Below are 14,047 nucleotides of genomic sequence, written 5' to 3'. Positions count from 1 at the left end.
AAGGGAAAGCGAAGGTAAGCAAAGAGATTATTTTGTCTTTAATAGCAGTTATGGCTTAAGTGTCATCAGAAGTCTGAGCCCTACCTTAGGATTTGTTACACTGGATCAAACCCTTGGCAGTTAGCTGATGCAAACATAGTCTGCTACAAACTCACTTTGCTCGTTCAGATTTGATCTAAATGAACTGCTGGGGTAATGTTTTGCTACGGGCTTCATGCCAGACCAGGCATTGTCAGCTTTGCCCCCAGCTGCATAAAACTGGCAGATGCTGTATATCATGTTCTGGCTAATTCATCAAAAAAGGTGTTCGTATGCGTGCCGTCCAGCAGTTACAGGTGGCATATCAGACTGGAAGACCACTGTCATGTTCTGTGAGCAGCTATGCTGATGACAACAAGACTGATTTCAGAGCGAAGTGTCAGTCAGTGCTCACGAACCAGTCACTGGTCCCCAGTCTGCAGAACAACAATTCCATATTGTCCCAGGTTTTCCAGTTGCCAGGAGCTGCTGGGCTTCATCCTGAATCGCTCCATGCTCACTGCTTTGGCTGCAGCCCCAGTGATTCACAGGGGGACCAGGGAGTGAGTCTGTGCTCAAACTGTGGCCAGTTAGGGACCAAGGAAACCTTTGGGGTAACTGGGAACAGCATTGAAGATACCCTGTGTTGGGCCAGCTGCTGCTTCTCTACCAACTAGAAGTTTGAAAGAGCACCCCAATGTGCTTTTTTTTTCCATGAGGGGGATGATGGAGAAGAAAGGCATCCTCCAACATCTGAATGTTTCAATTGGTTTTCTGCTGCTTCTTTACAGTTACTCCCCAGCTGCTTTGCACTTCCCTCTCAGATGCAACAGGGCCCCAAAATTCAACTGCTGAGATGGAAACATGTTTAATAATATGTTATGAAAAAGACATGGTGAAAAATTCCAATATAGATGGAGGATTTCAGTGCCAGACTGTGCCCTTGGATTCCAACGCATATCTTCCATTAAAGCTATTAAAAATGTTTGCGTTTCAAGGAAGAATTTAGATTTTTGACAACATTCCCTCTTTTTCTCTGGGAGCCAAACATTTTCTGTGGTAACAGAAAACATTATAACAAGAATAAATATAATGCATTTAGGCATTAAAATGAATAACAGTCCTTGATCTATTTGCTGAAGATTATAGGCATGAGATGTGAAAGCTGTTAGTGGCTTGAAGAAAGGTCCTTGCTGCAATCGGCACTACGGCTTTGCTTGTATTACAAAATATGAAGGAGATGACTAGAGAGGAATCCAGATCCTTGCATCATATGGAGAAGTTGCTGAGCATCTCGTGATCTTAACTTTGGCCACTGTTTTGCTGTATTTCATCGCATTTGCATCGAGATCCTAAAATCTAAGGGTAACATACTTGCCACAGGTGAGCTGCTGCCTCCTCTTTCAGAGGGGTCAAAACCTCCGTGGCGAGTGTGTAATTGCTGTGTGTATAAGGGAAACGTTGAGCCTGTTTCCTTTACCCCCAAGGTGCTGTATGAATGAAAACGGCATTGTAAAAGGGAATGCTGCTTTCCTTCCCAAACACCCAACCCTTCAATTTCTGTATTGTTTCAAATTAGAGCAATTTAAGTCTGTATAGAGAGAAACTCTTATCTTGTCCTCAGGAAAGGAAATAGCTCTCATCTTTTTCCCCCTCCTCAGATGTTCGGGGTGGTCTGTGAATGTTTCCGTTCCTTTTCTTCAGGAATGAAGGAAGGCTGCCTGTCTCTGTCTTGTGCATCTTCCCTGAGGAGTGGGGAGAGCCTGAGCTCAATGCAGGAGTTGGAGCTCTCTGTTGCCTGCTGCGTTTCTGGAACTTGCACTGTACCAGCTGGAAGCGTAGATCATGGTGGTGATGGCACTGCAGCTTTACAAGAACGCGCTTAGCAGCCCTTCGGTCCCCAGGTCAAGCTGAACTCCCTAGTGAGGCTACCCAGCATCATGTAAGTTAGCGAGAAATCTTTAGACATTTGTGTGGCAAATTCCACCAGAAACCTAATTTGCTTTAAAGGGTGTTCGTCATCTCCACAAAAATGCTGTTTCATTAAAACTGACTACTTAAAAATTTATTTTTTTTGTCCATCTCATCAGAGAATTCCCAAGGCAGTTGTGAGCAAACGTTATTTTTACCCTTCCTATTCCTTTATATATAAGGCATAGATAACGCCTGGTGTTTATTTCCTTGGGATGCCGTGCATATCTTCAGATTTGGTCTCCTTGTTTAGGAAAAACTAATGTGTTGCATTTTTGGCTGTTGAGCAGACCGTAACAGCAAAGCCAAGGGGCTTTGCCTGTAAATATTAGCCACAGCTAGCTAGGGTGTGGTTTCCAATGATTTAAATACTTATAGAATGCCATCAGAGAGTGAAACAAGGAGGCAGGGGGAGGGAGGGGATGGGTAAAGGAGAGGACTTGTTTGTTTTAATCTCTGTGGAACTGTTAACTGTACAGAGTTGTCTCCCCAAAGAAATATTTGGAAGCAGTTGCATAGTGGTGAGAAGGGAGGGGGAGGACCCTGACTTCTTGTTGTTATTGTTCAAAAGGTTTGGAAGGCTTGCAACTGTTTTCCAGCATTTATTCAGACCTCTACGTAAATTTTCTGATCTGTGGAAGTGGCAAGCACCCCAAACTCCATCAGGAAAAGTTCATCTCAAAACAAACAAATGAATTCTTGAAGAGCCTGTGCAGGCAGTTTCCACCCCGTTGTTACCTCTCTCCTCCAGAACACACAAGTCGCGTTCCCTTGATGTTATAACCCACAAAACTGCTGTACCAAGTCACGTTTGGCTGTGGTGCTCACCTAGTGCTCTCTCAGGGTTTTCTGGTCTTATTTCCTACGGTTGCCCTTAGCATCGCTGAAGCTAAGCTCGTCTAAGAATCAGTGTAGCCTGATGGATTTAAGAAGCTAGAATACACAGCAAAGATGAATGAACTTTAATTAAAATGCAGCCCGTTGGTTCTTTTCCTCATTAAAGAAACAGACTGTCACAGAAAGCTGGGGTGTTTCTCTTCTGTAAAGACCTCGTACCAGTCATACCTTAGCCTGTTCCCCTCCTTTCCTTTTGTCAGTGTGAGGCATCTGCCTTAGCAAGCTGTGCTCTTCATTCCGGAGTGATGAAAGAGGACAACAATAAATTACAGTGCCTTTTAAGAAATCTCCAAATCTTATCAGATCTCATATTTCATCCTGGCTGTTTTCTATGCCATTCTTTTACTCTAATTGCCACTGAAAATTTACAGTTTGCTGCTGTCCTTGTGCACCTAGTACTTGAAGCTACTGCTGTGAAATGGTATGGAGGCAGAAAGCAGAGATTCTCTCTCCTCCTTTTCTTTTTCTTTTTTTTTTTTTTTTTAATTCCTGTTCCTTGTGAAATCCCCAAATTCACATTTTCCCATGCTTCTGGGAAGAGTGACACTTTATGTACTCTGAGGTATCGTTACGCTGCTAAAAATGGAAACTTGATGCTGCTTCTTGTGGGGTGGAGGGGAAAGAATTGAGAAAGGTGGCAGTTTTACCCCAACTGTCTTATGATGCTTGAATGCTGGGAATAGAAAGCAATATAACAAATGTCTGAAAACCCAGCCACTTACCACTTTTTTATATAAATTCCAGATTACGGGCCAAACTCACTGTTGACATAAGCAGATGCAAATCTAGTGAAGTCACTGCAGTTACTTCTGCTTATGCCAGAGGTGAATTTGTCCTTATTTTTGGAACGTGCTGGGTTTGTGCTACAACATTGGCACACTGTATCGCGTCAGAATGCTTCTGAGCGATGGCTGCCTGCCGCTGGCAGCCTGACATGATGCATCACGTCAAACATCTGCCTGATAATGATCCTGTTCTGCTTTTTGACATGAGGTATCATGCCACTGTATCATGCCCAAAGGCACCTCTTGGGAATCGTGGCAGGACGTGTTAATAAGGAATGTGTGCTAAATGAGTACCGGCGCGTTTTGGCACCCTGTGGAAAACAGTGGTATCTATGTTAGTGCATCTATGCATCTCCTGCAAGTGCCTCACGTACTTGAGTGTAAAATGATTGCTAATGTACTCCCACCTCAGTGTATTGTATTAGCGTAGTAGATGATAAATCATTTTCTACTTTGATCTGGTTCTGCTTTAAGGCCCGATAGTGGATTTTCTCCTAAAATCCATCAATATTGAAAGAACTTGTTCCTATTTGTGATTTTACAGACTTGTTTTGTTACTGTTATTAAGTATAGGAGGGTGTTGTGTTGCCCTTGTGTTTTATTCCTTTTTAATAAACTACCATCAGGCTGCATCGCCGTTGCATCTGAAAGCATTTTACCTCTGACAGAACGGTGCTAAACAACATCTCCCCTGAAACAGGAAACATGTTTCACAATCCTCTGCAGCGAGCAGCACTGCTTCCCTGAGAGGATCTGCGCGGGTGGATAGCAGCCAGTTGTCCAAATGTGAGGAGGCCGGGTGCCAGCAGACGGGGCGGCCAGAGGAATGCCTGAAGGCAGCCCAGCCGTACGCTAGCGGTAAAAACCTCCAGGTCAGGATCAGGCGCGTGTCCAGGAACAGCGAACTTCAGAAGGTGGTGCTTGTTATTGCCGACCGACGGCCTCTGGCTCCCGCGGACGTCGCTGTCGGGATAACGTTCCTGCCTTAGGCTTCTTGTTGCAGTAGGAAATGAGGGGAAAGAGATTTCTGAAATTAATAGGGCCCAGATCGAGCAGAGATTTGTAGATAGCAATCAGCACTCGGATTTTCTGTTTCCCTGAAGAAACTGTTCAGAAGCCCATACGTTTGGTTTAGCAAAGTGTGTGCTGTATGTGTGCAGTGCCCCCGTGGAAACTTCTGAGTGGCTGCGGAGGTTAACACTTCAGGCTGAATGCATTTAGGTAGATACATAAAATGCAACAGGAACAAATTACCAGAGTGCTATTAAAAAAGTATATAGCTGCCTTAAAATCTGTATACCCAAAACTTTTTTTTTTAAAAAATCAAAACCAAAAACCCTAACCAAAACAAACAACAACAAAAAAACCAACCAAAAACGTGCCTGCAGGAAATTGGATCTTTTTTCAAAGTATTGCAGTTGAATGTTTTGGAGAAATGCTTTCTATAAACAGGGAATCCTACTGGGGTCAGACAGAGCTATTTTAACCTTATGTATTCATCTAACTGTTCTGGCCAAGGAGATGCCTGTGTGTGTATATATACAGAGAAAGAGAGAGGATAAATTTAGAGTTTTTGATTGAAGGCTTCAATTTTTGGCCACTATTAAATGTCGATAACCTTCAAATTTTGTGAAAAAGAAAGTTGAAAAAATTCATTTTAGGCCAAGCAAAAGCAAACAAGAGCAAACGAATGTAGGAATCCCCAGGCTGGTGAGCTGGGGTGATGCTGACGAGCCATATGCCCAGTCCTTTTCCATGTGTGGAATGGTATTGAAAGCCTGCGGGTCCGGGGCTGCAGCAGGGCAGCTCGCTGGCAAAAATGCGCACCCAGAGCTAGGCCACAAGCGTGTTTGAGTGGGACTGGAGCCATTACAACCAGACCCTGGTTCTCCATGTGCTTTTCAAATAGAGCAGTGCACTTAATTGATTTGGGGGTGTGTGTGTATATATATTTTTTATTATTATTATTTTTTCTTCAGCATTGTGGATTGAATGTGGGGAGGGAAGCAAACCTTCCCAGCCTGTCTGGTGGAGAATGCATCCAACCTGCCAGCTCCTGTGGGACCAGCGGGTTTCTCCTCCCTCTCAGATGAATTCCCAGGGTGAGTCCCCGCCGCTGCAGGTGACACTGGCGGCCTCACTGCTGGAGCCTGGCCGCGCTCCCCGCCGACCGACCCCCGCCCCCCGGCAGCGAGCGGGGGGGACTCGCACCAAAAGCGAATAAATACATAAACGCGTCGGGGGGGGGGGAGGCTGCCCGGGAGCGCAGCGCAGCGCCGGGCGGGCTGGGGGCAGGTGCTGCGCGGCCGCGGAGCCGCCGGGCGGGGAGGTGGGGGGGGGCGGGCGGGGCGCGGTCCCGGTCCCCGCCCCCCCCCCCGGCCCCGCTGCTGCCGCCGCCGCCGGGGCGCCCCGCGCTGCCGCCGCCGCGCTATAAGTGCGGGCGCGGGGCGCGGCGGCCGCTGAAGATGCGCTGGCAGCCGGTGCTGCGCGGCGCCCCGCCGCGGCCGCCCTGCGCGGAGGAGGAGGAGGAGAAGGAAGAAGAAGAAGAAGGAGAAGAAGAAGCAGCAGCAGCAGGGGGAGGCGGCGGTGGCGGCGCGGGGCGGCCGCGGCCATGAGCTGCTCGGACGTGGCCATGCAGCAGCCCGCCCCGGCGGCGTGCGGGGCGCCCCGCTATCTGGCCGGCGCTGCGGCCGCGCCCGCGGCGGGATGCCCGCAGGTGAGCCGCGGGGAGGGAAGGGGTGCGCGGGGGACCGCGCAAGGCGGGGCGGTGGGGCGGGCTGGGAGGTGAGGGCGCTTTTGGGGGACACCCCCCCCCCCCCCCCCCCCTTAGCGGGCTGCACGGCGCATCGCTGGCCAGCGCACCGCCCCGGCCAGCCAGCGATGCGCCGTGCAGCCCCCGGCCTGATTTGGAAATGCGGGGAGCTGCTGAGGGTGCCCCAGGCCAGCGGAGCCTGGTAAGACCTTATTTTTTTAAAAAAGAAATATATTTCCCCCCCAAACGCATGTACTTGTGGGGTGGATCTTGGCTTGCTGGGCTGGAGAGGGGACGGGGGAGAAAGTTTTTTCTTGCTTTCTTCCCCCCTTCCCTCTGCGCCGTCGCTCCGTACTTGACCGAGCTCCCCCGCTTTGTCGCCCGCCGGTGCGGTGCGCTCCGCGGGCGCGCACAGGGGCGCAACCTCCGCCCGCCGGCGGGGGGGGACCCCCGCTGCTCCCCACGGACGGGTGGCGCACCGCACCGCGCACCCCGGCTCTCCTGCAAGATCGGCTCCGGCGAGTATCCAGCTGAATTTGGTGATCAGATGTTTGTTGGTTGTGGTTGTGTTTTTTTTTTTTTTAAAAAAAAAAAAGTGAATCAGGAAATTCTTATCAGGCTGACAGCATTTTTAGACTATGCAGTGCGTGGGTGAAGTGGGACTAATATTGACTTGGCCCTAATGTAGTCATCTGAGAATACATTTTTTGGTTGTTGCTGCATTCCATAAGGTTTTATCATTATTATCCATGAAGATTGTTTTCTCCGTACATGGGAAGTGACCCCTAATATCAGCTTGCCTGGGAGACACGAATATGGGCTAAAACATTAAAATTCCTGTCGCGTGTTACTGTGACTTTTCTTTATTGTTGAGAGAGGGAGCCCGCTGCAGAAACAATACCCCAGCGAACTTGTCCAGGTTGCTCACGTTGTTCAGCGTAAATGCGAGCTCTGGAAAACTTGTGGGTTTCGTCTGTCGCAGCATGCCTTCGTTATTACTCCTTCTCTAATCTAGGTCACAGCTTGCAGAACCTTCCATCTATTCAGTAATTTTAGCTACAAACTTTTGTGTTTGAATATCTGGAGCTCCAGTTGTTAGCCTGCGTGACTTGGAGGGAAAGTCAATAAATAATCCCAAATATCTTGACTCTTTGACTAAGAGACCTAGAAGTAGAAAACTGTACTTGAAACTTCAGTGAACTTTTTGGCATTTAACTTGGTAGGTGATCAGCTGTATTTGTCTTCCAGATCTGGAGTGTAGAACACATCCTATGTGAAAAATCTATTAAACGCGTTAGCAGCTGTGTCACGCTCAAGTGCAATTGCTTTTTATTTTTAAACAGAATCATGAAGTTTCTCCATCAGCTGAAAGCAGCACCGTATATGAAATGTCCCAGAGGCACCCTAACGAGCGCCAAAGTTTCTTGAAATTTTATTTTAAATAAACTGAGTTCTTGTGGGCTGTGCTGCTTGAGAAAAGTGGAGGTAGATAGCAAGGCAGGGAACATAGGTAGCTCTGTTGAGCCAATACAGCTTGTGAGTTGTGGCCAGCACCGTATATCCCCTGTCCACCAAAAAACATTCTAAACCTTGCTGTATCCAACATGTTACTGACAATTTCTTTCAGTTCATCCTGCTTGCACCAGTTCTCCTGAAATATAATGGAGCTGGCAGGTCTTTGCAAACTAGTGAAATGTCAGACTGAAAAACGGAGCTGTTGTTGCCGAACTAAGAACGTTGCACCCTCTAGTTCCAACAGCTGCGAACTTCAGAGCAGTGCATGTATTTTCTCTGAATCCAATGTTTTTTAAATAACAATAAAAAAGTAAACAGAATTAACTCCTCATGCATCTGTAGTGGTAGTGGAAAGATTTATTTTTTTTGCGTAAAGCATGACATTGGGCAAGTGTCTGTTTCTTTAGAATTATCCTGTCAAGGGACATTTAATCGTCTGGTGCAGAAGGTAAGAAAGAAGGGTGAAGAAACTGTTGCCAGGTTTTTGTTTCTTCTTACACATGCGTTCAACATGTAAAATGCTCCTGCGCTCTTTGTGAGGATCATGACCGTTTTAAAGTATGTTCTTCTTTGCCAGAATTAAAAACTGTGGTTTAAAAATAACAGCGAGGGAAGATGAATTAGTGGGATATCTTAAAACTAAAGCTCTGTATTGGATCTGATGAAGTGGAGCTCACCCTTAAAATATCCAAGGACTCCATGGAAGCTTTTTTCAGTATCAGTGTGCTACGCTGTTGTCTTTTCGGTACCCAGTTTGTTTTCTGAGAGAGAAAGCTCCTCTGTGCTGTGCTCCTGTTGGCTTTCCTTCTCTCCTCAGTACGAGGAGATGAAGGTCTGTGACTCTTGCTAAAGCTTGTGCATCTTTGTAGGTATTTTTAATAAATCTGCAACAACTGTGTTGTTGTTATGCCGGTTTTTGGTATCAGTTTTGTCCCTTTTAAAGAGCAGAGCAAGCTCCTTAGCTGTGGAGCTGCCGTTGCAGATGTATAGGCTCAAATTCTGGGCCATGGTGTCTATCTGGAGAGCTAACCTCATCGTGTTTCTATAGGTTACGTACTGCATACGTGGGTCAGGAGAAGCATCTCCAGCACACAGCTGATATTATGCCACTGCAGTGAAAGGGTTGAATGGTCTTCTCCGTATTTATTTTATTTTTTTAAATAACAGGTCTCGGATTGCTTTTAAATGGTGGACTAGCATGCACCTGGGTTTTGCAGGAGTGACACTTATTAATATTAATTAATATATTTTTTTATAGGGGCTGGTCCATCATGCCTTTTTAAGTTACCCCGCTCTAAAGTTACTCCTACATTTCTGTATCTGTAGTTTTCAGCGCAGGACTGATTTTTGCCTTGCACAGAAATGCAGGATTTCTGGAAGCTTAGCTTTCACCAATCCTTAGCCAAGAAAGGACTTGCTGGCAAATTAATTTCGGTGGGTTTTTTTTTAAAAGCACTTAATGGACTGAAGCCTGAATTCCTATTGAATGTTAATGGGAGTGGAGGCTTAGCACCTTAGATCTTTGAGATTGCTGCAGTCTAGGGTGTTTGCTGGAGGGCAGTGAGCGGAGTATGTATATACACATGCTCGTACAATGCCAGAAGGCGCTGATGAAAATGGGGTGTGGCCCTAATTCTACAGATAAATCGGGGTTTCCATATTCCTTTGCCAAAAGACATAGCGAGCGTGTGCCGGTGTTGCAACACAAATGTGTTGCTGTGCGTGGTGAGGAGCCGTGCCGGCGTGAGGGCAGAGCACTGCAGAATGGTGAAACTCAGCCGCTTTGCATCGTACGCTTTCCTGAGGGGCTTTGCAGGAGTTTGGCTTTCCCGTGGGCTGGGTCAGAGGAATGGGTGTAACGGAGCTGCTCATTTGAAGAGACTCTGGAAACACCTAATTGCTGAAGAATCCCACTGTATTCCTGGCGTGCACGGAACGCTGTGATGGCTTGCCGTGCCCTGGCAGCCTAGGTATAGCAAGCGGCAGAGCTGAGGTTAAGGTAGGATTCACCCTGGCTCACTAACAGCTGAGCTTAAGACCTTTGAGATGGGAAGTTACAGTAAATGGTAGTTTTGGAATTTCTTCATGGTATGTAGAGGTAGAGAGCTAAGCCAACACCATCCTTGCTAAATCAAGTCTTGCATGAAGAGTTGTGATGTGCTCAAGGCAGACTTTCTGCTGGCAGTGCTGTAGACAGACTTTTTCCAGATAAGGGCTTGTCTTCATTAGAAAATTAGGTCACTAACTCAACTCTTCCTTCCAGACTAACAACATTGCAGACAAGGGCAAGTCATGTTTAACGTTGTGTCAGCTGGCTGTAGCTAAACCCTAATTCACGTGCTGTAACTTAGTTTTTCAGTACAATTCTGTGTATCACATGCTCACAACTTTGAGGACGAGTTTATTATCCTGCTTTTACTGTGTGGCAGTCCACGTAGCTAACGCAGCAGAAGAGAGCTTCGCATTCACTTTCTGTAGTTCAGATGCTTTCCCAAGACTTCTTCTGAAGCCTGACGTTTGCCTTACTGCCGACTTTGCTGGAAGCTGAATCAGACCTACGTAACTCGCCTTTAAAGGCTACTCTCAGAATTACAGGATGCAAAACCTAGATTAAGTCTTGCCTTGTGTGGGGGGCTTTTGTTGGTTTGTTTTGTTTAATCCCATGAGATGCTGCTGATTTAAAAAAATTGGCTTGCTTTACTTTGTCGTTCTGACTGGGACAAAACTCTTTATTTGATCATCATCTGCATAAAAATAGAGCTTTGGACTTGAATGGTACACCTCTGTTTAGATGTACAGCAAAAGAAGTAGAAATTCATTCTTTTTCCACTGCTTCCCTCCATCGGCAGCGCATAGCAGGAGCCCCAGGCTCTGCTGCTGCAAATCCAGTGGCTTACCTGAAAGCGAGCGTGTGGCTTTGCTCTTGCCTTGCTCATTTGCGAGGGGAGCAGTGAGCATTTCATGCTTTCAGGCCATGCCGTCAATACTGCTTTCAGGCCCAGCGTTCGGTGCCCTGATTGCTTGAAATTGTCTCCTTCCTTGAATACGTTCTGTGTTATCAGTGGGAGCCTGCTTGGCAGACAGCTCCACAAATGGAGGACTGTCCGTGATTTGCCTCGAGTTTGTTGCTGAAATTCCTTCGCAGAAGCTTATGTCAAATGACAGCCTTTTTCTCAGGATAGGGTCATATAGCGTTTCCTCAGCGTAGTTATTCTTTCTTTTTTGTTCCTGTTCTTTCCCTCATAATGGAAAATCTGTAACAGGTGGCCACAGGCACACCACACTTTCATGCTTGGGAGCGTAAAGGACCATGTGCTGTGTAATGGCATGTGTGGAGATGGGGAGCTGTAGGAATAGGCAACCAGCTTATATGAAAAATCAGAGCTGGCCTGAATTTTCTATTCAAACTTGGTGAAACTGAAACTTTTTCTGTTCTCAGCTCTGCTTGGTTGTTTTTCTGTTTTGCTGCCTACTAGCTGGTTTCAGCTGGAAGTGAATTTTTTTCAATTTGTGAAGAGGAATGTTCTGACATTTTTACCAGACACCCTGGGTGAGATCCGGGACCCTTGAAGTCAGTTGGACTTTTGCCATTGGCTTTAATGTGGCCAGAATTTCACTGCATGGGAACCGTTTTGCTTGGTTCTGGATAGGCTATGTAAGAAAATAACAGGAATCTTTGAGAGGGGGGGTTGTGTGAGATTTTGGACCACATGCTTTCTTGGTCTAGAAGTGGTCAGATTTTCTCCAGAGGACAGGATGATGCTTAGCCAGCGTAAACCTTCTCTTTAATATTCCCGCATTAGTGGTGATTTGCTATTGACCTTTAGTTTCCTTTTGTTAGACAGCTTGTGGTTAAGAGTTTAAATTCTCTTTGCAAGACCCTGTTTGTGAATATATGAAATAACAAAAGTAGCGTTGGTTTAAGCCGAATTCAACCCATGGTGTGCAGCACTATTTACTCAGAGGTTGTACCGTTCATCCTTCAGCCGTGAACTGAAGTCTGTTCTCTTAAGCTGGCATCAGGTGCTATAGACGCTGAATTTCCCTATTTCCCAGTACACTAAGCTGACTATTAATTCTGTATTCTGGGTCTTGGCCAAAATGAGCTTTTGGGTGTTTGTTTTGTTTTCTGGAGGCTGCTTAATGTCAGTCTCTAGTTTGTAAGGAAGGGAGAGGTGGATTTCATGAATATATTAAAGTATTGGTGATCTGAACATAGGCACGAAATCACACTGTGTTTGGTCAGGAAATACTCTTCATAAGATCTTACAGGTGCTTTGGCTACTTCAATATATGCCAGAACTATTCTTATGAAAAACAAAGTGAAACTGGGCTAGCCCAGGTTATTTATCAGAGACCTAACCAGGGTTTTTCTGGGAGGTGGGGGGTGGGAATAGGTTGTTCAAGCCCCCCCCCCCCCACCCCCACCCCTTACGGTGGGACAAATTCATTTAGACCTTGATCTTTCATTTAGCACTTGATGATCTCGTGTACTTTTCCACTCACGCAAGTGCAGTCAGAAATGCTATGAAAAGTAAGGTTCAGAACAAGTAACACGGAATTTGGGTGCAGACAGGGTGTTTAAGGGAGTGGAGGGGGAGAAAAACGTTAAAGGATGTATACAGTGGAAGGGATGTATATACATTGCATACAGGGAAAACTTACTGAGTCACTCTGTCTTGCTGTAGTCTCTTATTTAAAGAGTTCTGTAATTACAGGCTGATAATTTCATCCTGAAATACAAGTTTATTAGAACTGTGTCTGATCACAGGCTTGAAGCTGGTTTTGTTGGTTTTTTTAAAAGAGATAATTTAGAACTGTCATCCTTTGCAAAAAACTGTCCTCAAAACACATCTTTTCACTATAAATAACTTCAGTCCATACGCGAGGCCTTGTATGTATCCATCAGTACTGTCATGTTTTTTTACATTAAAAAAAAATAATCAGATTTGGGGTTCTCAAAAGCAGCAGTTGCTCAGAGTATCTTGTAATGACTACCCATGGACTGGAGGAGAGGGAAGAGAGTTGAAATGGAAAATGAATTAGATTCTTAGGCTGTGGAAGGGGGGACATTCCTGCACTGAGAAGCGACTCTGGAGATAAGTTTTAATTTCCTGAGCTCCCAATCTTTGTATAGGAACATTGAAAGACTTCCTTCCTGATAACAAAGTCAAGCCAGGGGCTGTATTAAACGGTGTGTTTCTGTATATAATTGCATGCTTGTATATCTGTTTGCATATTTGCAGTAGAAATGCAAGTAGTGTACCTGTGATCGAAGTCAACTTTTAAAGTGTTGCATGTGTTCAAGCGTGTACACTGCGACTGAGATGTGGTAGATCAATGTATATTTAGACTTCTGTAAAGGATCTCTTTCATACTTTGTCTCTACTTAAAAGAACAAAATCCAACCAAAAGCAAAAATGAAAAAAACCCTCACCCTCCTCAGGCACTGGTCTTGCATTTTTAAGAGGGACTGGGTTATGGTGTACCTTTAAGAATGAGCGAGGCACTAAGGTAGATGTGTCACAGATTTCTAATGCATGTCTTCTGTATATGCAGTGTTGTTACAACCATTTCTGTCTTGAGGTCTCATCGTTCTGTGAAGTTCACTGTGAGTGCTATCTTAGTAAGCATTTCGGAAGAGCTGTAAGGAGACTTTTTGTTTGCTGCTTTGTTCATAGAAGGCAAAAAGCATTTACCAAAAAAGTATAGGTCAGCCAGAATTCTGTGTTTGTGAAAATGTGTTTCAGAGCCTCAGACTATGTTTCATTTTGGCAATTTTAGTTTCTATTAAACTGTGTTAATTTGCTGTTTCCGTCTTTGGTTCTTTGCTTTTTTCTTTAAAATGAATCTCACAGTTTTTCTTTATATTTTATAGGATCTTGGGATAAACCCGTAAGTAAATAAGTAAGACTGTGCTAAGCAAAGCCATGCTTTGTGAAGCACAGGTTCACCTGAATTCCAGACTATTGTCTGGATATCCCAGATTGTAAAATAAAATTACTTACATCCCTCATTGCAGTTCATGCAACAGCATCGGAATTAAAGGTGTTACTGAGCTGTTTTATGTTTATCAACCTACTGCAATATTGCTTAGTTGCTATGAGCA

General features: G+C 45.4%; 1 protein-coding gene across 2 annotated transcripts in view; it reads left to right on the top strand.

Annotated features, from left to right (window-relative positions):
- Window positions 1-6,055: 6,055 nt before the first annotated feature.
- The window catches only part of VGLL3 (vestigial like family member 3), a 28,411-nt gene continuing 20,419 nt past the window's right edge, over window positions 6,056-14,047 (top strand). For both annotated transcript variants that reach the window (XM_055703172.1, XM_055703171.1), the window contains exon 1: window positions 6,056-6,387. In XM_055703172.1, the coding sequence (XP_055559147.1) occupies window positions 6,283-6,387 (105 nt within the window). In that variant the 5' untranslated portion in view covers window positions 6,056-6,282. The remainder of the gene's footprint in view (window positions 6,388-14,047) is intronic.

Source organism: Falco cherrug, chromosome 2 (genome assembly GCF_023634085.1).
Source record: "Falco cherrug isolate bFalChe1 chromosome 2, bFalChe1.pri, whole genome shotgun sequence".
Taxonomy (NCBI): Eukaryota; Metazoa; Chordata; class Aves; order Falconiformes; family Falconidae; genus Falco; species Falco cherrug.
Note: the sequence above shows the minus strand (reverse complement) of the source record. Positions and strands in the feature narration are given on the sequence as shown.